The 27,182-nt window shown below is 42.6% G+C and overlaps 1 protein-coding gene across 1 annotated transcript; it reads left to right on the top strand.

Annotated features, from left to right (window-relative positions):
• Positions 1–2,148: 2,148 nt before the first annotated feature.
• On the top strand, positions 2,149–27,182 carry trap1 (TNF receptor-associated protein 1). Its single transcript, XM_063190219.1, has 18 exons — positions 2,149–2,327; positions 2,697–2,861; positions 2,973–3,055; positions 3,663–3,803; positions 4,083–4,154; positions 4,434–4,594; positions 5,381–5,490; positions 6,221–6,294; positions 7,175–7,330; positions 8,697–8,817; positions 13,114–13,183; positions 14,472–14,619; positions 15,018–15,203; positions 18,410–18,548; positions 20,080–20,165; positions 21,566–21,711; positions 25,029–25,101; positions 25,971–27,182. The coding sequence occupies exons 1-18, from the start codon at positions 2,207–2,209 to the stop codon at positions 26,070–26,072; spliced, it is 2,154 nt and encodes a 717-aa protein (XP_063046289.1). The 5' UTR covers positions 2,149–2,206; the 3' UTR covers positions 26,073–27,182.

Below are 27,182 nucleotides of genomic sequence, written 5' to 3'. Positions count from 1 at the left end.
CTTGTGTTTGTATTTTGTTCTGTTTTCCAGTCTCCTAACCAGTCTTGTGATTGATCCTATGATTGTACAACAGTGTGCTTGTTCAGCATGGTGCAGTGGGGAGGAGAAAGTGACTAAAGCTGTCCTGAGGAGGGGGAATTGAATGAAAATGTTACACACCGTGCTGCACTTTCACCTCAATATGTGATTAGTAATATTGGTGTCTACCAGTAGCACAACCATATCAGACAATCCTCTTGATACACAGATAACAAGCAACTACAACTGAACTGCAATCAAAGATTACTGAGCAAAGGGCATTCCTTGATGTCGCCATTGATAGTGGTCTGCCATGATTATCCATAAAATTTTATAGACAAAAAAGTAGCTCGCCCTGATCATTATAGCCAGTTTTAGTATATTAAACCATCTACTGATGATGCTGGATTAAGGCACAAAATGTAGCGATCACACACATCATAGGGTTTGAAACAGAAGAATCCATGAAAAACACAAGAGCCAATTATTCATTAAAATAATTCACAAATGCAATGTATGTGTGATGTACGTATAGGGAAAAAAACATGGATGTGGAAGAGGTACAACGCGTCATCAGATCAGAGACAGACCGACTTTCTTTGTTATGCAAAGGACACAGGCAATAAAGTTCAATGACATCTGTATGTCAACCTTGTGGAAGATGAAATGAATGCTGAGGTCAAGGAGAAGGTCATGTTGACCCTCATGGAGAGAACTCCTTTGCTTTTGAAGCCAGACACAGGCAAACCAAAGGTCCCATGGTTCACATCCATAACATGTAGGTTGTAGAGAGCGTAGAGCAGACTGTAGCAATAGGCTCGTTCATGACGACGCAGTAAGATTTCTAACCAAAATGTATCAAACTGGCAAAGTGCGCATGCCCACTGCCTAGCAAAAATCTTACTGCTTCGTCACGAACGAGCCTATTGGCCATCCACCTGCAGTATGATGTAATTTCATATGTTATGAAATGTTTTATGGTATAGTATACACAATACATGGCCATGCACATAAATGGCCAACATTAAAGGTGCACTGTGTAAGCCTGTGGCCAGACTAGTAGGTATTGCACCTATGCTGCTCATTGAAACTGCTGGCTATTACCAGATTTAATCGATTTACTTTTATACAAAATAATACACACCAATATTTACTAGTATGACCGTACAGTAGCCTGGTTATGCAGCTAGAAATGGTGAACCATGGAGAAGATCCCCTTTTCATGTATGAAAAGTGCAATTTTCACAGCCATAATAAATACTTAGTATTTGATGGTGGTGGTAAGTATTTGTGAATGGGCATCACAAATTCTGGGAATTCTAAAAATATTAGCCAACACAGTGCACCTCTTAAAGGGGTATTTTGGGGCTTAATACAGTTGAAATCGTTGGCTGGGGTTTATAAAGGAGGTAAAGTGTCTTATTTTTCATGTTAAGCGTTGTCTTGCTTTAAGACAAGTTAAAAGAGGGAATATGTCGCTAAGCTAGTGAAAGTCAATGGATCCGTGTAGCATTGTAGCATGCTACACGGATCCATTGACTTTCACTAGCCTTAGCGACATGCTCCCTCTTTTAACTTGTCTTAAAGCAAGACAATGGCTTACATGAAAAATAAGACACTTTACCACCTTTATTAACCCTGGCCAACGATTTCAACTGTATTAAGCCCCAAAATAGTGGCATACCCCTTTAAGTGATATCACTCACTCACTAGGCCTACTGATATTGCAGTGAACAAATCAGTGATGACCCCCATGCATAAAGGGGCCAAACAAGTTTTCACTGTAATGCATTGTTTAGTAGGCCTGCCGTGTGTGTGTGTGTGTGTGTGTGTGTGTGTGTGTGTGTGTGTGTGTGTGTGTGTGTGTGTGTGTGTGTGTGTGTGTGTGTGTGTGTGTGTGTGTGTGCCTTTATATTACATTTTGTTACTTCCTTTTATGTGGTTTTAATCATAAACATAAACCGGCATGAACATAAACATAAACTGTCGGTTAAGAATCCACGTCATGCATGCAAAAACTGAAATTATGGGCCATGGTTGCCGTTGCACCCCTTCGCTCCGGCAAAACACTAGACACCCTATCTACGTCATTGGCAAGCGTCAGTCTTGTCAGTCTTGGGTCCTGTTGCTTTTCGTTGTCGCACACTTGCTTAACACACGCTGGATAGGTCAAATATACCCAGTAAAGATGTCTCGGTGTTTAAATTTAATGAAATATGCCGCCGGGATTTCTCGGCAAGCCAGCACGAGACTTTTGCTTTCCGGACGAGGAGGGGGAAGTAGAGTCCTAGCAGCGACTGTTAAAGCAGGTAATGTTACGCAATCTAAAATTAGATGTCTCTATTTTGAAGTCATGGTGCAGGTAGTCTGATGTCAACTCACCATAATATTGGCTGATTTTGCTGCAATAGTAATAGTAGAGAGTATAGTATATATTAGAAGAATAGTAAGTGTGTGGCTGTCATTCTACTACCATATTATCCAGACATACTAGCCAGGTTTTGAAAAATTGTCTGTTGCTCTGGTGCAGAGCAGAGCATCGTCTTGAGGTTGCACTGTCCTCACTGCACTGTCCTCCTGTGTTGCATCATCACATTCGTTCAGGGAATAAGCTGATGTTATCCATCCCGCTGACAGTACGTCATGGTAATGTCGTGCTTATTTCTATCTGTTGTCAGATGATGCTGGAGTTGGCAAGCAGCGTTATCACTCCAGACCACATCTCTGGGCTTCTGCTCACCCCGGCGTTGCCCAGCCTCATCGGTACTACAGCACCCAACAGGCCGAGAACACGGAAGAGGAGCCCCTGCACACGATCATCAGTGATACGGAAAATGTACAAGGTGCGATTTGTTAGGGGGTGCCATTGGCATTGTTGTTGTTGTCAAGGGGTAGCTGTCAGAAGATGGTGTCTTCCAAGCAATGTTAACAGGCGACTTTTGTGTTTCTTCAAGGCTCCTTTTCCAAACACGAGTTCCAGGCAGAGACGAAGAAGCTTCTTGACATCGTTGCAAGGTCACTCTACTCAGAGAAAGAGGTTTGTCCATTCATCCGTTTCCAAATCCAAACATGCAAGTTCTTGTCTGGAAGCAGTGCATAATTCACTGAAGTTTGATGTTGAGCAATGAGCCAGATTTTTCAGACTTGACTAATTTATTTGTAAGAGTAATAGGTCTACTTTGACAATACAGTATTTGCAGTAGTCGTTATTGTAGGTTTGTCTTATTTAAAAAAGTGTTGCCTAAAGCTTCACCCTCAGGATTTTCTTCTACTATTAGGCCTGACGATCACTGACTTGTGCTGATGTTGAGATAACACTGGCTGTAGTGTTGCCACCTGTGCAGGTTTTTTCCTGATTTTCCAGGATTTTAATGATCTGTCCAGGAAACAAATAAATACTTTGACTGAACACTGAATGAAGGATACCATTGCATACAAGCAAAAAGGTCGACTGAGTTTGAAATGTCCAGGATTTTTGTCAGACAGAGGTGGCAACCTTTAACTGGCTGTCTTGCTGCTGGTGCAGGTGTTTCGAAAAGTGTTGCCTAAAGGTTCATGCTAGGATTTTCTTCTACTATCAGGCCTGATGATCACTGACTTGTGTTGACGTTGAGATGACACTGTCTGTCTTGCTGCTGTTGCAGGTGTTTATCCGTGAGCTGATCTCCAACGGCAGCGATGCTCTGGAGAAGCTGAGGCATCGTCTGATCACCGGAGGAGGGGAGACGGCACCTATGGAGATTCACCTGCAGACTGATGCTGCCAAAGGCACCTTCACTATCCAGGTGTGTGCTCTGACTGTGGACTCATAACAGTATGTGCACTGTTACAAGCTGTTTATTGACACTATCTATACACGCAAACCTTTAGAAATATAACATTTTGTAATTAGTTTCATTTATTCATATTTTTTTGCCTCAATCAACAAGGAAGGCACAATTTCGTTGTTACAATGACAGGATATTCAATATTCTATTATACAATATTATTTTTTTTAAATGTTGGCTGACATGTGTAGGTCACATTTGTGTGTTATTCTCTTGCGGTTTATCATCCAATGTTAGGACACAGGAATCGGTATGAACCAAGAGGAGCTGGTGGCTAACTTGGGGACCATCGCCCGCTCTGGCTCCAAGGTACAGGATTATTCCCTCTCATTGCATTCTGCTGTGGTGGACAGTAATGTGTGTCTACTCTCCTTCTGTAAAAACCCAAAAACCCTTTCTCTTATCACAATTCCATCTAGCCAGATAATTGAGTGTATATAACATTCTCTTGGGTGCCTACTCCTGCTTACTGTGTTTGTTTTCTTTGTTTCTTTCTTTGTTTCTTTCTTTTTGTCTTTCTTTCTTTCTTTCTTTTTGTCTTTCTTTCTTTCTTTCTTTCTTTCTTTCTTTCTTTCGTGTCTCCTTCAGGCGTTCCTGGACGCTCTGCAGAACCAGGCCGAGGCCAGCAGCTCCATCATTGGTCAGTTCGGCGTGGGCTTCTACTCGGCCTTCATGGTGGCTGATAAAGTAGAGGTGTTCTCCCAGGCTGCAGACCCAACCACCCCTGCCTACAAGTGGACCTCCGATGGGTATGCAGAGCTCATAGTTTTTTTGGGGTTTGAAAAACAATATTTTGGGGTTTTTTATGTCTTCATTATGACAGGACAGTAGCAGAGGGACAGGAAATGAACGGGGAGAGAGAGACGGGGATTCGGGAAGGCTTGGCAATTGACCTCTGGCTGGAATTGAACCTGGGTCACCAGTGAAAGCCCATTGGGAAACTCCAACTCCCATTGTCATTGTGACACAGCACTCCACAGCACACAAGTGAACACTGCACACTGCACACAACGAAATTGCATTTATGCCTCACCCGTGCAAGGGGGCAGCCCTCAGTGGCGCCCCATGGGGAGCAGTGCGGTGGGACGGTACCATGCTCAGGGTACCTCAGTCATGGAGGAGGATGGGGGAGAGCACTGGTTGATTACTCCCCCCACCAACCTGGCGGGTCGGGAGTCGAACCGGCAACCTCTGGGATGCAAGTCTGACGCCCTAACCGCTCACCCATGACTGCCCTGTGTACCAGTGTAGCACTCGAGTGCCGGCAGCCACTGAGATCATAGTTTGTGTATGCGGACATGCATGTAGTACAGTACAGCGCCTGTAAATGCATGATAAATAATGAGTGACCCTTTGTGACCACAGAAGGAGCAAATAATTTCTATTTTAATTTCTGGACTGTCTATGGAAAATAAACATAAGCCTAAACCATTGTGTTTTTAAATGCGAAGTGTGTTGTTGTACTGTATGTTGAGGTGTGACAGGAGATGGTGTGAGAAAATAATGTGTCTGACTGTGTGTCGTTATATCTTCAGCTCGGGTGTGTTTGAGATCGCTGAGGCCTCTGGAGTGCGACAGGGCACCAAGATCGTCCTTCACCTGAAAGACGACTGCAAAGAGTTCTCTGCTGAGGACAGAGTGAAAGGTCAGTCTTTTTGTTAACCAGCACAACAGGATGAATATGATATCTTATGTAAAGTGACACTGCACCATTTCTGGAAGTATGCTCATTTCCCTTTCCCCCTTGAGTTAAATAATTGTGTTTTACCTTTCGCCTGTTCTTCTACGTCTGAGCTAACAAGTGTGTTTAAACGAATGGGTCCTTGGAGTAATATTGCCACACTCAATCATTTGACTCAAATTCAGTTATTTAAAGGTACACTGTGCAGGAAATGGTCAAAAAAGGTGGTGCAACCTATGCTGCTCATTGAAACTGGGCTGCCTACTGCCAAGTTTGATCTTTACATGAAAGATTACTATGTAATCAACTAATAGTTTCTAGTATGGCCCAAGTACAGTCATTTTTTTAAGCTAAAAATGGCTATTTCTGGACATTCAAAATGGCGAACCATGGAGAAGATCCCTTTTCATGTAATAAAAGTGCAATTTTTCCAGTCACAATGAATACTTAGAATTTGATGGTGGTGGTAAGTATTCATGAAAAGGGTAACATTAGTGAATGGGTAGCATGCATTCTGGAAATAAACAAAACATCTCACACAGTGTCCCTTTAAGTCAAGGTAAGGTGGGAACATATTCAGACAGAACATATATTCTATAGAGCAAATATTCATTTCCAGAGATAGCAGAGGGTTGCTTTAAGACTGTAAGTGCAGTTCAAGTTTGAGTCTGTTGTGGTTTTCTTTTATATGCAGAGGTTGTCACCAAGTACAGCAACTTCGTCAGTTTCCCCATCTTCCTGAACGGGCGTAGACTCAATACCCTTCAGGTGAGGTGCTTTCCCTCCTTCCTCTTTCCTTGTGTCCTTCACCTGCCAGATGATAGACATGTAATGTGTGAAATCTCTTTGGTGTATGACCAGATGTAGACACATATTGCATCATCTTGCGGTGCATGGTGTAAGCCTGTTTGTGATCAGATTTTTACTGGTGTTGCTACAGGTTTTTTTTTAAAATAGTAACTGAAACTGCGTTTTCTTATCGGATTATAAAAGGTCTGTAATAATTCCATTTGAAGAACAGGTCTGACCATATACACCACACAGGTCTGACCATATACACCACACAGGTCTGACCATATACACCACATTTCCCCACAGGACTATAATGTAACCCTGCTATTATGACTCTTAAAAGGGCACACAGTGAAATACTATTGTTGCTTATCTATGTTGGAAGATTGTGCAATTTGAACTGACTCCCTGCTTGCATTGCATTGTTTGCCATGGCGACCATAGAAGGCCATCATGAAAGATTAAAAGTTTTGGTAAGCTGAGCCAGAGCCACGTGTACCGTGTCTCTTGCAACCACAGCTGATGTCAATATTTTCTGAAGTACATCAAGTAATTGTAGGCCCTACAATAAATTTACATGGAATGAAAAAAAACATTTATATAGTTTCTTTGCAAAATGAAGGAAGCACCATTTTTTGACTCTTGAATTTTTATTATTGGAAATTACGGTTTAGATGTATATAAAATAATAATATATACATAATAACATACAAATAATTATATAATATATGAATAATTATGTATAATATATAAATAATGATACATTTAAGAATAATGTAATCCATATAATAGCTGTGGTTTCTGATCTGTGCTACTATAAGCGTCTATGACCCATGTCATGTTGTCTCCTGTGTAGGCTCTGTGGATGATGGAGCCCAAGGACATTAGCGAGTGGCAGCATGAGGAGTTCTACCGCTACGTGGCCCAGGCCTACGACAAGCCCCGCTACACGCTGCACTACCGCGCTGACGCCCCCCTCAACATCCGCAGCATCTTCTACGTCCCCGACATGGTAGGAGGAGGAGGGAAGACTTCATACGTTCATATACGCAACTCTTAGCAGTTCAATACGTAAATATTAGGGACATTTCAATGGCTTATTTGTTCTTTAGTTGATGACAGTCATCATACTATTAGTGTTGGCCAGTCAAATCAAGTCAGCTTTTTAACCCATTGATGCCTGATGTTGCGTAGGGCAACATTGTCCCTGGTGCCTGGAGCTGCATTACACAACATTCAGGCTCATGAGATTTGAGAACTTTATTAAAAATCTTTGTTTGTTTGAGATGAATTAACACATTCTAATGAAAGATGACGGTCTTAGCGTTTAAATGCCTTCTTATTCTTATTACCTTCGCCGAGACAAAGTCGGCAAAGGTTATGTTTTGACCGCTGTGTATTTATTTGTGAATATGTTTGTTTGTTTGTTTGTACTTCGTATAAGTCAGACAGAACTGAGCCGATTTTTATGAAATTTAGTGGGATGATTGGTCATGACCCAAGGAACAATTGATTACTTTTTGGGAGTGATTGGGTCAAAGGTCAAGGTCACGAAAAGGTCAAAAACATAATTGTGCCGATTTTTATGAAATTTAGTGGGATGATTCGTCATGACGCAAGGAACAATCTATTACTTTTTGGGAGTGATTGGGTCAAATGTCAAGGTCACGAAAAGGTCAAAAACGTAAATTGAGCCGATTTTTATGAAATTTGCTGGGATGATTGGTCATGACCCAAGGAACAATCGATTACTTTTTGGGAGTGATTGGGTCAAAGGTCAAGGTCAAGGTCACGAAAAGGTCAAAAACGTTTTTCTTTGCCAAGCACTATATGCCAGAACAACGTGTGCATGCTGAATTGAATAAGAGGTCAAGACTGGGCCAAAAATGTAATATTACGATATTCCAGTCCGATTTCAATGAAACTAACACCAACATTGGGAGAATGTTATGCCCCACACTCTGAAGATGGCCAGAAAAAAATAAGTGGCGTAGGCGAAGGTTTGCGCTCTACCGAGTGCCCATTCTAGTTTGTATGTGCTTCAGAGGCTGAGATATTTAGGTTTTTATAGGCTGAGGGCAGCTTTTCTTAAAAAGAGCTCAGGCATTCAGCACCCTTTTTTGCAGGTGCCTTAGGCGTCAATGGGTTATTGAATGAATTAGCCAATAAACATTCCCTGTTTGCATACTTACTTGACTACTAGGAGTTAGAAGTAGGAAGTCGTTTTGTTGTTGCTTAGTTTGTCGAGTTGCATCAACCGCCAAGAGAGAGAAGCACTTTGTTGAATTTTCATACGTTTAATATCATAAGTCATTCTCAGTGGTTTTCATGTGACCTGACCTCCGACATGGATTGTGTGTGTGTGTGTGTGTGAGTAGAAGCCCACCATGTTTGATGTGAGCAGAGAGATGGGCTCCAGCGTGGCTCTGTACAGCCGCAAGGTCCTGATCCAGACCAAGGCCAGTGACATCCTGCCCAAGTGGTTACGCTTCCTCAGAGGTTAGTCCCTACACACACACACACCGCACACGCCCACCGCGCACACACACAACACACACAACACACACAACACACACAACACACACACACACACACACACACACACACACACACACACACACACACACACACCATGGCCAGCGACATCCTTCCCAAGTGGCTGCGCTTCCTCAGTCAGTCCCTTCACACACCCACCTGCACAGTACAGTACAGGGCCTATACTACACAGCTGGTTCAGGAGTGAACCAGGTTAAAGTGATACTGTCCCATTTTTGGAAATAAACTCATATTACACATCCCTGTGAGTTAAATAATCGAGTTTTACTTTTCTCCTGTACTTTCAACCGTTCTCTGAGTACGGCAGTGCAAATTTTTACCTCCAAGCTAGCGGTTAACATTGACTCCTATGAGACCAGTTAGCCGCCAGCTGGTCTCATAGGAGTCAATGTTAACTGCTAGCATGGAGGTAAAATGTGCACTGCCATACTCAGAGAACACGTGAGAGTACAGGAGAAAGGTAAAACTCAATTATTTAACTCAAGGGCAGGTGTAATATGAGTTTATTTCCAAAAATGGGGCAGTATCACCAGAGAGAGTAGAGAGAGAGAGAGAGGTTCCGTTGGCTCATTGTTTCCGGGTTCTATTATTGCAAGGGGGAGGGGGGGAAATCCTTCTTTAGGCAGACCTGAGGACTGTTCTATTCAATGCTAGGAGTATTATGACACGCCCCTTTAGGCAGACCGGAACCTGGTCATGTTAGGTGCCCATAGCAACCTATTACATTGGCATATCTCTATACTTAAAGAATCTCTGGTATCACTTTAAGTTAGTAGGTAAATCGAATAGATATAGAAGACTCCAGGTTCTTAACCTGGTTTCTTCCTGAAGCAGCTGTCTAGTATAGGCTCCTGCTCCAATTTCACTGCCTGTTTTACTTTGCTAGTGTCTGTATGCATGTTTCAGGTAATATCATTGTATCCTTGTTTTGGTGTACTTGTGCTACAGTGTGATAAGCTCTATATGAGATAAGCTCTATATCAGTGTTTCCCACAGAAATTTTGGAAACTATGGGGGCAGCCGGGGTTTATTTTGTCGGGGGGGGGTGTCTTCTCACACGGGCCTTTTGGGGGGGGGGGGGGTGTATTCTTGCAGCGTAAATGCAAAACGGCAAAACAATGACTACAGTATGACATTGGCGCATGGAGAAACTGTAGGCCTTGGCCTATATTTCAGCCATTTATATTTTGAGAAATAAGGCTACATAAGATTTTACCCATGACTTGTATAATAGTACTACATTGTCATTGTCAAAAAATGCAGTACAGTGAATAATTTCTGTTTACAACACCAGTTTCATTCGTCCCTCATGCAGGGGTCTGGGAAAAACAATAATAAAACAAAATAGGAGCAGAGATAAGAATTTAAGAGCACTGTGAAATTGTTAACGCATAGACAAAAAGGGTTCTTAGAGGGTAGGCTATGCCTTTTCCCCACACATATCTGTAGGCGTACACATTCTACATGAGGGGTGCTGGTCACAGGGCCAGTTTTTTTCCAAATTCCTCCCATTAAAAGGGCTGAACAAACATATTAACACATTTATGTCTATATTCACATTCATTACACATTAATTTTCTATATGCAGCCCGATGTCTCCTCTGCTGTGTCAATGAAGGTCTGTCACCAAACTCATTACAACTGTAAAACAAAGCCTAGGGAGTGTTAGTAAACTCATCCCAACTGTCCCTTCTCTGAAGGTTTTTTATATTGCTCCCAAACCCAAGTAAACTACAACAACTTGACTAGGCTTTTGATCCCTGTCTTTCAAGCACTTGTGGTTCTCTCTATAGCAGGGGTGCCCAACCTTTTTTTAACCAAGATCTACTTTTGAAGTTGATGGTGTCTGCCGTGATCTACCAAGGCAAATTCAAGGATGTCAGTATGAAAATTTTAAGACCACCATTTATTAATCACCATTATTATGAACAAAATGTTTTCAGTAGGCTACTATGGCCGTATCTTTTCAGTGTGTTTTTAAAGTGTGTTGAATAGCCTATCTTTACAAAGCAATGCAGCACTGATAGTATGCAGAGATAATTTCAGTCATACACAAGTCATAAACAATTGAAACAATTTCAAAATGATAAACATTTGGTATATAAAGGCACATAGGCCCTATTTCTAAAATATGATGAAGCATTATCATGCCTTCAGTGGTATAGGCTACAAATTAAAAAGGGCTCAGAAATTCACCATTTGTTATGAGTAAATAAATAGTAGGCTACTATGAGAGAGAGAGAGAGAGAGAGAGAGAGAGAGAGAGCAATGAGAGAAAAACTCATTGGATTGGATGGTTAACACCCCTACAGTAGCACAGCAAAGGCTTTCTATTGTGAGTTTGGCCAATCTTTTTGTCCACAACTGAAGCAAGAAACAGCACAAATTGAAGTGAATTCCATACATGTCAACAACTAACATTTCCCTTACACGCGGCACGCGATGTAAACGCAGTTAGCGATGATGCATGCGACTAGCGATTTGGACGAAGATCCTCGCATATCGGCGTGTCATAACGCATCGTTGCGCACATGTTCTGTTACTCACCCGATGTTACACGTGTGCACACATGAATCAACTGTAATACCCTTACGGTCATCATTCTGTGTTACCGTGGGACTACTTATCTAACCAATACAGAGTCTATAGGATGTATTTACTCCAGGAGGAAAATGCGAAGGAAATTCAAAATCGTAATTCAAATCGTTTTAACAAAAACGGATATCGTTAAAAAAAAAAAAAAAAAAAATTTTTTTTTTTTTTTTTTACATTTTCGTAAACTATGGCGGCCAAATTTAAACTATGGCGGGCCGCCATAGTTTCCTCAATGTATGGGAAACACTGTCTATATGCTGCATTAAGCTGGCTCTCAGCAAAAGTAGGTTGTTTTTTCAAGGTGACTTGCAAGGTGTACGTGCAATGCCTAGCATCCTAGTTGGAGCATTTAAAGGTGCTGTCGTGCCAAAAAGTGAGTGCCTGCCAGAACACGAGTGCCCTCATTGAAACCAATGACATTTTTTGAGAGAAAATTATACAATTTCTTGCAGAATGAATTACATAATTTATGAACTAAAATATGCTTATGAAACATTACTCGTCCTGCACTTAATATGAGCTATTTGAATGAAACTGAAACATTTGTTATGACAATTCTTCATGGAAATAATACTGAAATTGTAACCAGTTCTTTGTAATACTTCCAGAAGGAATGTAGATGCTTTATTGATAGGCTTTCCATCTTAAATTGTGTCAGATTTATCTGCAAAAATGGGTAAAAACTATCTGAAAAATTGGTCATCGGTTTCCATTGGTTTCAATGAGGGCACTCGTGTTCTGGCAGGCACTCGCTTTTCGGCACGACAGTGCAATGCTGAGTTTAAAACATCTCGCGTCATACTCAGTAAATGGTTGTGGGTGTCTGTGGTGTTCATGGAGAATTCAAAAACAGTTGTGTTTTCCTGTTCTGACTCTTGTAATCCGAAACACACACACACACACACACAGACACACACACACTGGTTTGTGGACACAGCTGCAAACTCTCCCAGTCGGTCCAAACATTGCTACATCAGCAGAGATGGAATGTGTGTAAGTCGGTCAACTTGTGATTGTGAATCATTGTACATCATCAGACGTTGACAATTTTTTTTGCTCCTAGTAGTCTAGAGAGTTAAGTGGGATATGACTACCCACCAATGTAGACCTCCTTGGTACCCACACACAGTACACACATACATACATTCCCTTTTCACGCACTCCTCCATATTTTATACCCATCAAAATAGCTGTTTTGCTCACTGTGGACAGGTAAGAAAGGCAGAGTACTACAAAGGATTGGCTCCACTACGGTAGTCTGGCCGTGCTTCTCTGTGGAGTGCCTGGAGCAGTAGGATTTTGATCGCAACGCCCCCCCTAGAAAACAGCCAATAAGCGAATAAGCGTCCCACATGGGGGCGAAAGGGGGAGGACTCTCGTGACAATGACGTACACATCTGCGCCAGAGCCATTGGTCTGCGCTACGTTGTTGTTGAGTAACTGCTGGCGATTGGGTGAGAGGTGTCCAATAATTTCAAACCATAACTGAGTGCAACCTTTCTGCTTCTTGCAATCGCTTCAGAGCAAACAAATGCCAGACCATAAATACGGAATGAAATGGTAGTATTATGGGATGGTCAGGACCAGGCTAGGGTTGTACATGTTTTGCATGTATATAATGCAGTGAGTATGTTGTTCCTGTAGGTGTGGTGGACAGTGAAGACATCCCTCTGAATCTCAGCCGAGAACTCCTGCAGGAGAGCGCCCTCATCAGGTGAGATGGGAGCAGAGAACCAAACACCCCATTTTCAGGTGTTGTTTATGACATTACAGGCTATGTTTAGACAAGAAACCGGCAATTTTAAAATATACATTTTTTTATATTCAATTTTAAAAATTTTCAATGTATCATAATTCATATTCTGAAGGTTGTTGTAGTCCATGCTGTGTGTGTAATTTGTAGAGCCAGAAAATAGCTTTCAAACAACACCTCAAACATATGTTTGTGACTTACACTGACTGATATAATCAAGGCTGAATGTATAGTGTCCTACCCTCATATGTCAAACTTTGCTAGTCTGTTTCTCCCTTAATATTGGTGTCAGATTCACACAAATGCAGTCCTGGGGTGCTACCTTGCTACTAGACAGGCACAGCAAGTATGATTGAAATCTGTGTCGGTCGGGTCCCAAAGTGTCTGATTTCACGTGAAATGACCCTGCTACATTTCATTAAGGGTGGAGTGTTCATTGGAACAAGTCCTGTTTCATAAATGGACCATGCCTATACACGAATAATTATTTGGGCCTATGTCTTTTCACATTTTTTTGTGTTGGTCAGCGAATACGTAAGGGATAACGGGCAACGAAATGTTGTCCCAGTTCTATTAAATTAATGGCGAGTTAGAGGCTCTGGAATTCTGGTGACGTGCGCCAGACCTCGGGTCGACCTTGGAGGGCTTATCTCCCATTTGCAATTACGTCCCATCTATGAATATAGGTTAGGTTCTAAAATCTGTGACTTTCTTTAAAGTTGTAGGAATTATGCGCATGAACTACTGAAAATTAAGACGTTCTAGTACCTTTACAGTAGAATGCATTTTAATCTTCCCTCGTACGACCCCCATGCAGTTACATTTGTCTTTGATCTCTGAGAAGTGTAGTCTTTTGTCGCCTTTTTTTCCCGGAGGCCTTGACCTGTCGATCAATAGCTATTTCAGCTGCTTTACTAGTGTTTTTTGTGGTTACCATCAATAAGCACATTGATATGGAATGCTGCTGCAAAAAAAAAAAAAATGGAACGCTTACCAGTTCAACTACATTAATGGTCTCCCCATCAGCCAATCAGAAAAGAGAATTCCATTTTGAAGGGAGATGTATACATGATCTGTGGGTGGGATGTTATGAGGAGGTGCAAGGCACTGGCAGCCAACCACTTGAGGTAATTGTTTGACCGACAGCGGTTTCCAACAATCAGAGGTTGAGTTGTGCGCAGCTAGGTTTGCGCAGTCAGGTTATAAACACAATTTAGAACCCATGTATATGGTTGTGGTATTTTCCCAGGAAACTGCGTGACGTGCTTCAGCAGCGCGTGATTCGCTTCTTCATGGACCAGAGCAGGAAGGAGCCGGAGAAGTATGCGCGCTTCTTCGAGGACTACGGCCTCTTCATGAGGGAGGGCATTGTCACCACATCTGAGCAGGATGTCAAGGTAATACTATACAATACTATACAATACAATACAATACAATACAATACAATACAATACAATACAATACAATACAATACAATACAATGGCTGTAGAAATGTGAGCTGTCAATTGGATCTTCTTCACCCAGCTGTGTACCTCACCTCACACACAGCTAATGGGGATTCAACAAATAAACAAATCAACTTGTGTTGCTCAGATTGAACATGGTACATAATCAATAAAATGGAATTACATAAATGCTTTTAGCTAGTTTCTTCCACTTATCGCCTGCCCATGTGTTGCCATTCGCTGCCCTTTGTTTCTATAGGAAGACTATGCTCTTACTACTTTTATTAACTTATTTCTTCCATGTGTTACTTGCTCCGGTATTTGCGTTCCCCGTCTCTGGTCTCTGCAGGAGGACATTGCCAAGCTGCTGCGTTTCGAGTCTTCGGAGATGGCCCCCGGCCAGACCACCACCCTGATGGAGTACTCCAGCCGCATGAAGGCCGGCACGCGCAACATCTACTACCTGTGCGCCCCCAACCGCCACCTGGCCGAGCACTCGCCCTACTTCGAGGCCATGAAGCAGAAGGACATGGAGGTACTGTGAAAACCGGACACTCGAGGGCCGTGGGTGGGGGGGTGAGCGTGAGCCTAATTAGTCACACCCAGTGATTGGATACTCATTGGTGAACTCTACAGAATATCCAATCACTGGGTGTGACTAATAAAGAGTACCCAATCACTGGGTGTGACTAATTAGGCTGATACACTTGGAAGGACACTGTCCTAGGTTTTGAGAAAGACCCACTGAATGCATAGAAGTAATAATCTGGGAAAGTCTGCCCTCAGCAGGTGGGGAGCTGTTTGCTTTTAAACACTCAGGGTGTGTTCCAATATGCGACCTTGATTTCTCCACTTGTGCTTGTGGCCTCGCCCCGCCTCCTGGCCCCTCCTCCGTGGAGAAAACAAAGTTTCCCAGCTGTCTGCCTAGCCACAACAACTTTTGGGGGATTGTTTTTCATTCACCATTCCAATTGCAAATGAGAAAAAGACTTTACAATTGAGCTTTTGCAAGATATTGAAATATTATGCTGTTGTCAGTGATGTCATCATGACATATGACTTCCTGGTACGAGGCCACAAGCACAAGTGGAGGAACCAAGGTCGCGTATTGGAACGCACCCTCAGCGTATATCTGTAGGCTATTGTCCAGTGTCCTCAGAAGTGTCCCCAGAACCTTGCTAAGTAGTAAACCAGGTTAAGTGAACCTTGAGGTTGTGGTAAATTATGTAGTAGAGGAGACTGGAGTCCTCATTTTCTTAGCTAAATGACACCTAATGGACTACCTACTAGCAGGTTTACCACTGTATATTCATTTAGCTTAACCTTGTTCTTGGAATAGTAGCCTGGAATTTCAGCACCTGGTTACTACACATTTACAGAGTCAAGCGTATCAATTGGAGCAAAACAAAGCTGCTGAGAAGAAATGGTCTAGCAGCAGGTGTAGAAGAGCTTATAGCCAGGCTCTTGGTCCTTTTACACACATGCATAGAATAACCTGAACTGACTTTTATCAACCGTTTTTCTACGCTTCTGTTTGCGTTGAGTATGTCGAACAAAAATACCTTTGTGAACTGAGCATGAAAAATGAGAGTAAGTCAATTGATCAGAGAAATGGTTCACTCTTTCATTCTAAGGAGATTATTCAGGATTTACAAGTCCAATTCATTACTGCTCAAGGGTGGAATACGGGAACTGGGGGAGAGGGCTGTGTTGTCATGTGCCTCTTTTCCACTGCCGGTTTTCTGGTCGGCCTACACCTCGATTCCGTGCGATTTGGCCGGCTGCCACTTTTTGCTTTTTCATTGCGCACGACACAGCCCAACAGGTCGAGTCACCCTTAGGGCTTTCAGGCCGACCAGAACGGAGCCGGTGTCGGTGCCCGCACCAGTTACGTTCGGCACTAAAGTGCTTATCTGCGAACCGCCCGTGTTCTTACCGGGCTCTGAACTTTTTCCGCACATGACTGTTACCCGGATGAACGATTAGGTGTGGGAACGGGCACCGGCACGGTTCTCAGTCGGCCTGAATGCGCTACCTGTGTCGAGCTGTAGGCCTACCAGAAAACCGGCAGTGGAAAAGAGGCATCAGTGTAATTATTCTTTAATTTACTATAATTGTATTTTTCCGGACATTGCACATAAATTAACATATACATACGTACAAACCCCAACTCCATAGAAGTTGGGACACAAGGTCAATTGTGAATAATAACAAAATACTACCATTTTCAAAACGTCTGATTCTTACATTAGATGGAGAACGGCACAAAGACAAAAATATCAGCCATCAAAACTGACCAAAATTATTGTTTTGGGGGACATTCATGAATATGCAAAAACAACACGTCTCAAAAGAGTTGGGACGGTGACAATAAATTGCAGCAAATGTCCAGGAAGACTAAAAACAAAACAAAATACAACATTTAACAGTTAAATACATTAACCGATGAGATGATTTCATATAAAAAAACAGTGTTAATTCCTATCTTGGACATGATTTCACCATCTTAAATGGAGGGTATATTCCTTGTCATGTTTTGCAATGTTTTCCTTTCTGTAGTGCTTACAGCGTGACCGGTCTTGACCAAAAGCCTGCCATTTTGTCACCTGCTGGTCCTTATGGTGGAGTTAAACTGTTAAAACATAGTACAGAATGCAATTTGTCCTTACTATGTGGCAGTAATTGAAGATCTCCCTTCAAAATATAGTGCATGAGTGGCTTTTCATGCTGTTTAAAACCCATTTATATTATTCAGCACTGTATTTAACTCTACAGATGAGTGATAAGTTAACAACTTAACCAATGCACTACTGCACCCCCATGCCATAATGGGGGCTGACTTTTGAAGTTAGCACTAACACAAGTTGGATGGTCCATTTTCACTGTAGCTCAGGATGTGCAAGACTCTAATATTTCCAAAAAGAATGGACTTCTGCAACTTCTGCTGACTTCTGTAACCAATGGACAGTTTCCCATGTCTTCTAGGTCTATTTCAAGTGAGCTCGGGTGCATAGGAGAATGTTAAACCCCTAAATCATTTGCACACATGAAGCATTCTTAATATGGTCACGTTCCAATAGCTGTAATTCTTGGAGTGCTAGAGTGAGTCTACAGCCAATATATATTTAATGATGTCATGAACCTATACAATGATTTTAATGACAAAAATATGTCTTGTATACACTCAATCATGGTAAATCAAAGGGAATTCAAACATGTTTGTAATGACTATGGTAATTATTCCCTCTGCATCTTTAATTCTGAGTTACTCAGCCTCTCTGTGATGGCCTTACACCTGGACACTCATATTTTCCATTAGTCCAATTCATTTTGAAATGTTCTTCTTTCATGGTTTATCTTATTTGGATGTTGATTACATTTCACTGATCCCCGTCCCAACTTATTTGAGACATGTTGCAGTTAACAAGTTAGAAATGAGTACATATGTCCCCCAAAACAGTATTTTTTCTCGGTATTAACACTTAATATGGTGTCTTTTCACTATTCTCCATCTAATGAATGGATTGAATGTTTTGAAAATAATAGCATTTTGATTTTATTCACAATTTACCAAACGTCCCAACTTCACCGGAGTTGGGGCTTGTACATACATACATATACATGAATGTAAATGTGCCAGATTGTAGCCCAAAGGCTAACCTCCATCTAGTGTTCAAATCCAATGACTCTGTTGGTCTGTTTTCCTTCATGTTTTGCGGCTCCTGTCCTGTTCTCTCTCAGGTCCTCTTCTGCTACGAGCAGTTTGACGAGCTGACGCTCCTCCACCTGAGGGAGTTCGACAAGAAGAAGCTCATCTCCGTGGAGACGGACATCGTGGTGGACCACTACAAAGAGGAGAAGTTCCAGGACAGCAAACCCGGTGAGATCAGATGAGATGGCCCAGGGCTGATAGTATTCAGGCTCCATTCCTGATTTCAGGCTTGACAGAGTTTGCAAAAATAAAAACATTGATAATAATTAGCCATTAGGTTATTCTTATCTCGTTTTCTTCTACTATCAGGCTTGAATAATGGCCATACACAGGCTATTAAATTTTTGAATAATGTGTCAAAATAGGCCTACGTTACGTCACTATGCAGTAGGCTATCTTGTCGTCGTCTTTAGAGCAGGGGAAAAAGTTCAGGCTCAGGATTTTTTTTCACCATCACCCCTGGATGGCCTCTCTCAACATGCAGTCAGAGATGTTATAGACAGAGATGCCTCATTCTAGGTTTTTTCGGGTATTCACTTTATGTCGGGTGAACGCCCCTTTAGGAGACCTTCGGTCAGGAGACCTGAGGTTGAGAATGAATGGCCCTTAGCGCTGTAGATGGCGGTAGCGCGCGCACTTGTGCAAACACTTCAAAAATAGAAGAAGAAGGAGGGCACAACGCCCCCTTAGGAGACCCAACCTCAGCACACTCTTTTGCATTGGGTGGGCGGGGTTTGAATGCTCTTTATTAATCTAGCCTCTTTGGTAGATGGTTGCCAAAGGGTTTTTTTCAACTCCCGTCCTCCCTTGTGCTTGTGGCCTTGTGAGATTACGTAATTCAATGTCTCACAAAAGCGCAATTCAAAGGTAATTTTCTCAATTGCTAATCGGGATGCTGAATGGCGGAAAGTCCCCCAAAAGTTGTTGCGGCTAGGCTGACAGCGGGGAGACTTTATTGTTTTCTCCACGGTGGCGGGGCAACATGAGACCACAAGCACAGGTGGAGGACAAGAGTTGAGATTTTCGTAAGAGCCCATGGGTGTATGCAGGGTTTTAAAAAGTATTAAAAGGAAATAAATGAAAAAGCCAAAATGTAATGGCCTTAAAAGTAGTACATTTGCTAAAAAAGGTATTATTTTTGAAACATGAGGTATTGTTTTTTTTAAGTTGCACCATTTTGATTAAAAAATCTTTGTTTATTCACTGTTTATCACAGTTTTTTCATACACCGGTGATTCACGCAACAGCACCGTTGAACAGCACTCTGGAATCGCACTGATCTCTTTCGGGCGTCTTTTTGCAAAAAAAAACAAAAGTGTAATGTAATTTTAAGGAGGTAGAAATTACAAAAGATGTCTAGTTAATACTGGCATCGAGATGTGATGGTTTGAAAAAAAAATCTAAAGGTAGTGAAAAGGGGTATTAAATGGTAGTAAATTTGACTTCAAGATTGGTGTGTATACTCTGCAGTCCTCTCATTTGTCATTCTCATGTACAACAGGTAGGGGGCACTCAAACCCCTCAAGAACTACAGTATGTCATAGTGCTACACTGTAATACTTTGTCAGGGTTTTAGAGTCTAGGATCTGTAATAGTTTAAAGGTAATGATTTAAATGATTTAAGTTTATGTGTGTGTCCGTGTGTGTGTGCGCGTGTGTGTGTGCCCATGTGTGTGTGTGTGTGTGCGCCTGCCTATAGCATCTGAGAGGTTAAGTGAGGAGCAAGCGGAGGACCTGATGTCCTGGATGAGGAACTCCCTGGGCTCCAGAGTCACCAACATTAAGGTAACCGCAGCACACACACACACACACACACACACACACACACACACACACACACACACACACACACACACACACACACACACACACACACACACACACACACACACACACTGTCTCCCTGGGCTCCAGAGTCACCAACATTAAGGTAACCGCAGCTACAGCAGCACACACACACACACACACACACACACACACACACACACACACACACACACACACACACACACACACACACACACACACACACACACACACACACACACTGTCTCCCTGGGCTCCAGAGTCACCAACATTAAGGTAACCGCAGCTACAGCAGCACACACACACACACACACACACACACACACACACACACACACACATACACACACACACACACACACACACACACACACACACACACTGTCCCGTTTTTTTAAGGTAACCGCAGCTACAGCACGGCCCACATGTACTGTACTCAACACACACACACACACACACACACACACGCTGTCTCCCTGTGCTCCAGAGTCACCAACATTAAGGTAACCGCACACATGTACTGTACTCAACACACACACACACACACACACACACACGCTGTTCCATTTTGGCCCATAATTTGTAGCACAGCTTATACAGTTCTACCACAATCCTGCCATTATCTCTTTGTCATAATAATAATAATAATAATAATAATAATAATAATACTTTCGTTCTATATAGCGCCTTTCAAAACACCCAAGGTCATCCTCTCTTCGCGTTCTTTCTTGGACTTATATTGCTGCAGTGGCTCTAATGGAGGGTAAAGCTACATTCACAAACATCGCCACTAGTTACTTGTTCAGCGAGAGAAGTCAATAGAGTGTTTGTGTTACAGCAAAGCGAGGAGAGTAGATGCAATACGATGCGGGGGGATTTCGAGATAAAAAATATTTTTAACTTCCAGCGAGGCGAGTAACCAATGTACGCAGATCTCATATCTTACACCCTTTGGAATGCACGTTTTGGGATTATTGACCGTTAACTTCTCGCTTTCCCAATGGCAGTTAAACCCCTGGGAACATTTAGCGAACATTCCATGTGTGAGTGGCAAGTAGGCGAATGAGTGAGAAGTGAGTAACTAGTCGCGACGTGTGTTAATGTAGCTTAATGCTGAGTTGCCATCTGTGTGTGTGTGTGTGTTTATGTTTGTGATGTTTCGGGGGGCGCTGTGGTGCAGCGCGCTACGCCCCCCACATTTGGGCTTGCATGCCCACCCATTGGGAGCCCGGTTTGAGTCCGGCCGGGGTCATTCCCCTGTCTCTCTGTCCCATTTGCTTCTTGTCACCATCTTCAACTTTCCTGTCAAAATAAAGGCATAAAAGCCCCCCAAAAATATATTTAAAAAAAAATAAAAAATGTTTGTGATGTGTCACCAGGTGACTCCCCGGTTGGACACCCACCCGGCCATGGTGACAGTGCTGGAGATGGGCGCTGCCCGGCACTTCCTGCGCACCCAGCAGCTGGCACGCAGCGCCGAGGAGCGCGCCCAGATACTGCAGCCCACACTGGAGATCAACACCGGGTAAGAGGGCAGGGCAGGGCAGGGATAGCCAGGCCGCGCCCTCCTAGTGACGCAACAGCTTCAGCTTCAGCGTTGCTACCAGTCAGGTCAAGAGTCAATGCAAGTACTTTCTGAGTTCCCACAAATACGGGAACTCCTTCCACTTTGTTGGGAAGCAAACAATCGTTAGCAAACCAAGGGAGGCCGTTTGGGAAATGCTGTTTGGGAAATGTTAATTGTTATGCTCTTGGTCAGACCAAGTCTCGAAGAGATTTGAAAGTCGATGATAATCAGGCTAGGGCAGGGCAGGGCAGGGCAGGGCAAGGGCCTATATTACACATCTGGTTCAGGAGTAAACCAGGTTACGTTAAGAGGTACCGTATTTTTTGGACTATATGTCGCTCCGGAGTTTAAGTCGCAACGGCCCAAAAATGCATTTTGAAGATGAAAAAAACATATATACGTCGCACCGGACTAATCGTCGCACATTTTTGAAAGGTTATTCTATCCATGGAATCTATGTTGTGATAACTGGCGCATGGTAAGCTGCTGCTCAAAGACGGCATTGTTTTAAACCAGCATCTGAAGCAGTGGCAACGCATTCAGAGGTGGTGGTAATGCACCAACTAAGATGGTTTACCAACCGCCATAAACCCACAAAAAGAGAAAGAGAAAGAAACAGTGATAACGCGCCATGTTGCCCTGTAGTCAGAACAACATTCAATTTTCGGCTTTGTTTTGCGTTTGGACCGTGGGAGGGTTCGAGGCAACTTGTTCCGTCTCCAGAGCACGCCTTTCTTTACCCCCTTTTCTGAGACTTCAGCCCATGACGGTATCAAAGGTGAGGGAGATTTCATCCATATTGTGTAGCCTATGGTAGTGTCACGTTGTGCTCGTTTGTCAGAAACTCGCGGAAATGACCGATTTTCACCTGGTCTTTAATAACACAGACGCTCGTTCTCGGATAGAGAGGAGATTGCGTTGCATAGCGCAAATAAATCCACGAGAGGGGATTGCATTGCATAACGCGATACATCCACGAGCTCCCTGACTTCCGGAAAAGTTCTATTCATTTCTTTGGCAATGTCATGGAGCCCATAACAAGACGTTGACTCGCAGCGCGCGCGTTGTTCGAGAACACATTTGTCCTATATTCATCAGCACATTTTCCTCCGCTTTTCTCCAGTCCCCAAACAGTTTTCCATTGCATCCAAACTTTCGTTCAGCTGCCCTATTGCCATTTTCGGCTGCATATTTAATTACTTTCAGCTTGAACTCAGCAGTAGGCTATATTAACTTCTTTTGGGTGGTAGGCTATATTTCTATTCAGTCGTCATTGTAAATGCTATTTTTTGTTGTGGTAGCCCAAGTTGTAACATTTTTTCTATCAGTGGTATTAAGCAACACAACATAGGCCTAGTTGCGCACATAGTGCTCTCCCGTGGAGAAAAAAAAACATATATATGTCGCACCAGAGTATATGTCGCATGTCCAGCCAAACCATGAAAAAAAGTGCGACTTGTAGTCCGGAAAATACGGTAAATCATCTCATAGAAGATCCTGGAGTCCTCATTTTCTTTAAAGGGACACTGTACAAGATTTTTAGTTGTTTATTTCCGGAATTCATGCTACCCATTCACCAATGTTACCTTTTTCATGAATACTTACCACCACCAACAAATTCCAAGTATTCATTATGCCTGGAAAAATTGAACTTTTCATACATTGAAAGGGGGATCTTCTCCATGGTCCGCCATTTTGAATTTCCAGAAATAGCCATTTTTACCGGCAAAAATGACTGTACTTTGGTCATACTAGAAAATATTAGTTTATTACTTAGTAAATTTTCAGGAAAATATCAAATTTGGCAATAGGCAGCTCAGTTTCAATGAGCAGCATAGTTGCAGTACCTTTTTTGACCATTTCTTGCACAGTGTACCTTTAAGAAACCAGCTTCTTAGTATACTGCCGTGCAAAACAAGAACGCAGTAACTCAAAATGGTCGAAAAAAATGTTATATCGGAAATGGGTTTTAAACTACCTCATTTGTCTTGTGTCAAAAAATGGTGGTCCAACACCGTCCCGTTTTGGAGAAAACTCATTTTGAAAGTGCAAAAATGACCAAAAAAAAGTTACTGCGGTGTTGGATTAAAGGTTACGTCGTACAAAACAAAAACGCAGTAAGTCGGCGAGTTACTGCTGCACGTTCCAATGGGACTGGTTTGGGAGTAGACAGTAATACTAGCCAAGAACGCAGTAACTCCTGCAGTAACTCCATTTTGTGGCAGTAATACCAGCCAAGAACGCAGTAACTCTGTTTTTTTTGTGGCAAAAAGACACACAAATGTTGTTTTTTTGGGTTTTTTTGTTTGCATTAAATTTCTATCCTAAAAAAGCATTACCAGGAAGTGTCACCACCAATTTACCGACAACACAGTTGTCGCGCCATATGGGAAACTTTGAAGCCTTTTTTCTCAGTTTGCAGTTTTCAGAGTTACTGCGTTCTTAGATTGTAGGGCAGTATACCCCTCAGGGCAGGGGTGGGCGGAGGAGTTTGAGGCTCTAACCAGAAGTGACAGTAAACAAGTTATAGATTAGGCATTTATAAGAAATGCATTTGTTCTTAGATTTAAGAGTGTTTTTGTATGACTGATTTTAATTATTAAAAAGCTGACTTTTTATTTCCAATGGGCAATATGGATCTGAAGACATACCCTTGACTAATCATTTGTAGATCTGGTGCAAATATTAGGAATTCTGTCTCAGAAGTGCTTGCCTGCAGCAAAGAGATACAGTCAAGGTCGATGTGTTTTTGTTAACTACGTCATTTTATTCATTTTTAAACTGTGGCCTCAGACCGCTGATTTGCTTTCTGTCTGCAAGGTGCTTACAACTGAACTCTTTTGACCATGGACCCACAGTTAATCTTGATGGATAAGAATTTTGCACAGACCGTCTCTGCTTGAGAACTACATTCAAATAGGATTTGTTTTTGCAAACAGTGAACACTTGCACATACTCATGTCTATTTCTGGCCCTTCAAAGGTGGAGAAGACGCGCTCACGCTATCGACTAAATAGGCTAATTTAACAGTTCTTGACTGAGTGCTGAATCCCACAAAAAACATAAATGAATGAATGAAGCGAAGGACAGCACTCTTCAGGTTTCTTCTTTGTTTATTCGCCCGCGTGGTGCGAATAAACAAAGAAGAAATCTGAAGAGTGCCGTCCTTCGCTTCATTTATTTCTGGCCCTTCTCAGATAACATTGATGACTATCTGCATTATACTTATGAATCTTTATAATGAACGAGGGGCCTCTATGTTATTTCATTCACAGCCATGATCTTATTAAGAAGATGCACGCGCTGAAGGACTCCAACTCTGAGCTGGCTACACTTCTTCTAGACCAGGTACGGTGCCTCGCAGGGGACAAACTTAAGTGCTGCACTTATGTAATCAGGGAAGGTAGAAATATTGTCCACACCTTTGTCTTACTTGGGAAGTTTCGCTCGGTGCGTAATACAAATACTAATACTAATTTTCTCTGAAAATAAAGAGAAGCCAAAACAAAAAGTGGGTTACAAACCTTTCGGGTCTAGCCCATCATCAGTGTTCCCAAAATCAAAATATGTCACCAGTATTGGGAGAGCTATCCCAATACTGGTGACGTATATTGATTTTGGTAACTCTGATGATGGGCTAGACTTGAAACGTTTGTAACCCACTTTTTGTTTTGGCTTGTCTTTATTTTCGGCTTTTAATACAGTTTCACTAATGTAATCAGTTGCACGATCAATTGCTACAGCGCTAATTGTATTGTTTTAACTACCATTGAATTTGTTAGCATTGTTGTTGTTTTTTTACCAACGCTAAGATAAAGGTGTCACTGCAGAGTGCAGAAATTAAAATCCCTCTCGCAAATTTGAATCAGCTGCTCACAGAGCACTCAAGACAGGTGAAGCAGTTACCCAGGGAAGTCACGTGTGTTGAAAGTAAACTGTGGCAGGGTGTTCACTTCCTAACCCTTTTTGACACCTGAGATTAAGTCGACGTTCATTAGAATTTAATATCAGTATCGGAGCCGGTTTTACAAATACGCAGACTAGGCAATTGCCTAGGGCCCCAGGAAAACTGCCCTCTATTGGGGCCCCCAACAGTCAGCCCCGCCATGGTAAGTGACAGCAAATACAACGCAAGAGGGCCCTATGTTTATATTGTGCCTAGGGGCCCCAGATGGGTAGAACCTCCACTGATCAGTGTGCCTTGTTTTGTTCCGTAGATCTACGACAATGCCATGATTGCAGCAGGGCTGAACGATGACCCCAGGCCTATGATCGCACGGCTCAATGACCTGCTCACCAAGGCCCTGGAGAAGCACTGACCTTTAACCTGGGTCCTCTCGTCCCCCTCTTATCCCCGCTCCATCCAGCGACCCCTCAACCCCTCAACCTCACACCCGTCCAGTGTTCCGACAGACTTCTAGCCACCTGCCCATACTGTATGTGGTGCCCAATGAACTACTAGGCCTTTTCCATACCCTCGAATATGATTGGAGCCTCTGCAGTCGCCATCACCACCAAACACTGCTTACTTCCCTCCCTGACGACAGAAGAGGGGCCCCCGACTAGTGTGCGTGCGTGTGTGTGTGCGCGCGCGTTTGTGTGTGTGTGTGTGTGTGTGTGTGTGTGTGTGTGTGTGTGTGTGTGTGTGTGTGTGTGTGTGTGTGTGTGTGTGTGGGGGTGGGTGGGTGGTTGTGTGTGTGTGTGTGTGTGTGTTGCCTCAGTGTGTCAAGACTCTGAAAGAGAATGTGGGAGCCTGCATCTGGACGTGGTTGAATATCTGAACTGCTGGATCAACTGAGTAGTGTTGCTATGACTAAGAAGAGGAGTGTGTATGTCTGAAGGATGATGTTGTGAAATGGTCACTCTGTCTGTCTGAGTCTGATTTAGGGTTATGAAGAAAGAGCAGCATGGGCTATAATGTGGTGAAACGTTGGCACGTAGCCATACTGTGTGTACGCGCTAGAAACTCTCTTAAGATAGACTGGATATTTTTAATATTTATGAAGCTTTGTAAAGTAAGAGCACTAATCCAGTACATCGTTAAGAGCCATTCATAGCCACTTAATAGCTGCAAAACTCTGAGATAAGCGTGAAATGTTACAGCAGTATGTTGGATGTGAGTGAGAGGGTCGCAGTTCAGAAATTCAAATGCACTACTCTGTATTCTAAATGCTCCCAAGCAAACGGTTCCATCGTGACTTTATCTGTTGTGTGAATGTTGTCTGTTCAGTTTTGTTGAAATATAATTTCTTGCGTCATGACAAAACAAGGGAAAGAGGAAATGCTCTTTCAAATGTGAGGCATTTATTCCAGTGTTGGGCGTGAACATTGTGAACCTGGGTATAATGAAAATATATGAACATAACATTACACAAATTATTGTCTTGTAATTATATTCAAATGCCTAATTAAAGTTTTCTTACAAAATA

Source organism: Engraulis encrasicolus, chromosome 2 (assembly GCF_034702125.1).
Source record: "Engraulis encrasicolus isolate BLACKSEA-1 chromosome 2, IST_EnEncr_1.0, whole genome shotgun sequence".
Classification (NCBI taxonomy): Eukaryota; Metazoa; Chordata; class Actinopteri; order Clupeiformes; family Engraulidae; genus Engraulis; species Engraulis encrasicolus.
Note: the sequence above shows the minus strand (reverse complement) of the source record. Positions and strands in the feature narration are given on the sequence as shown.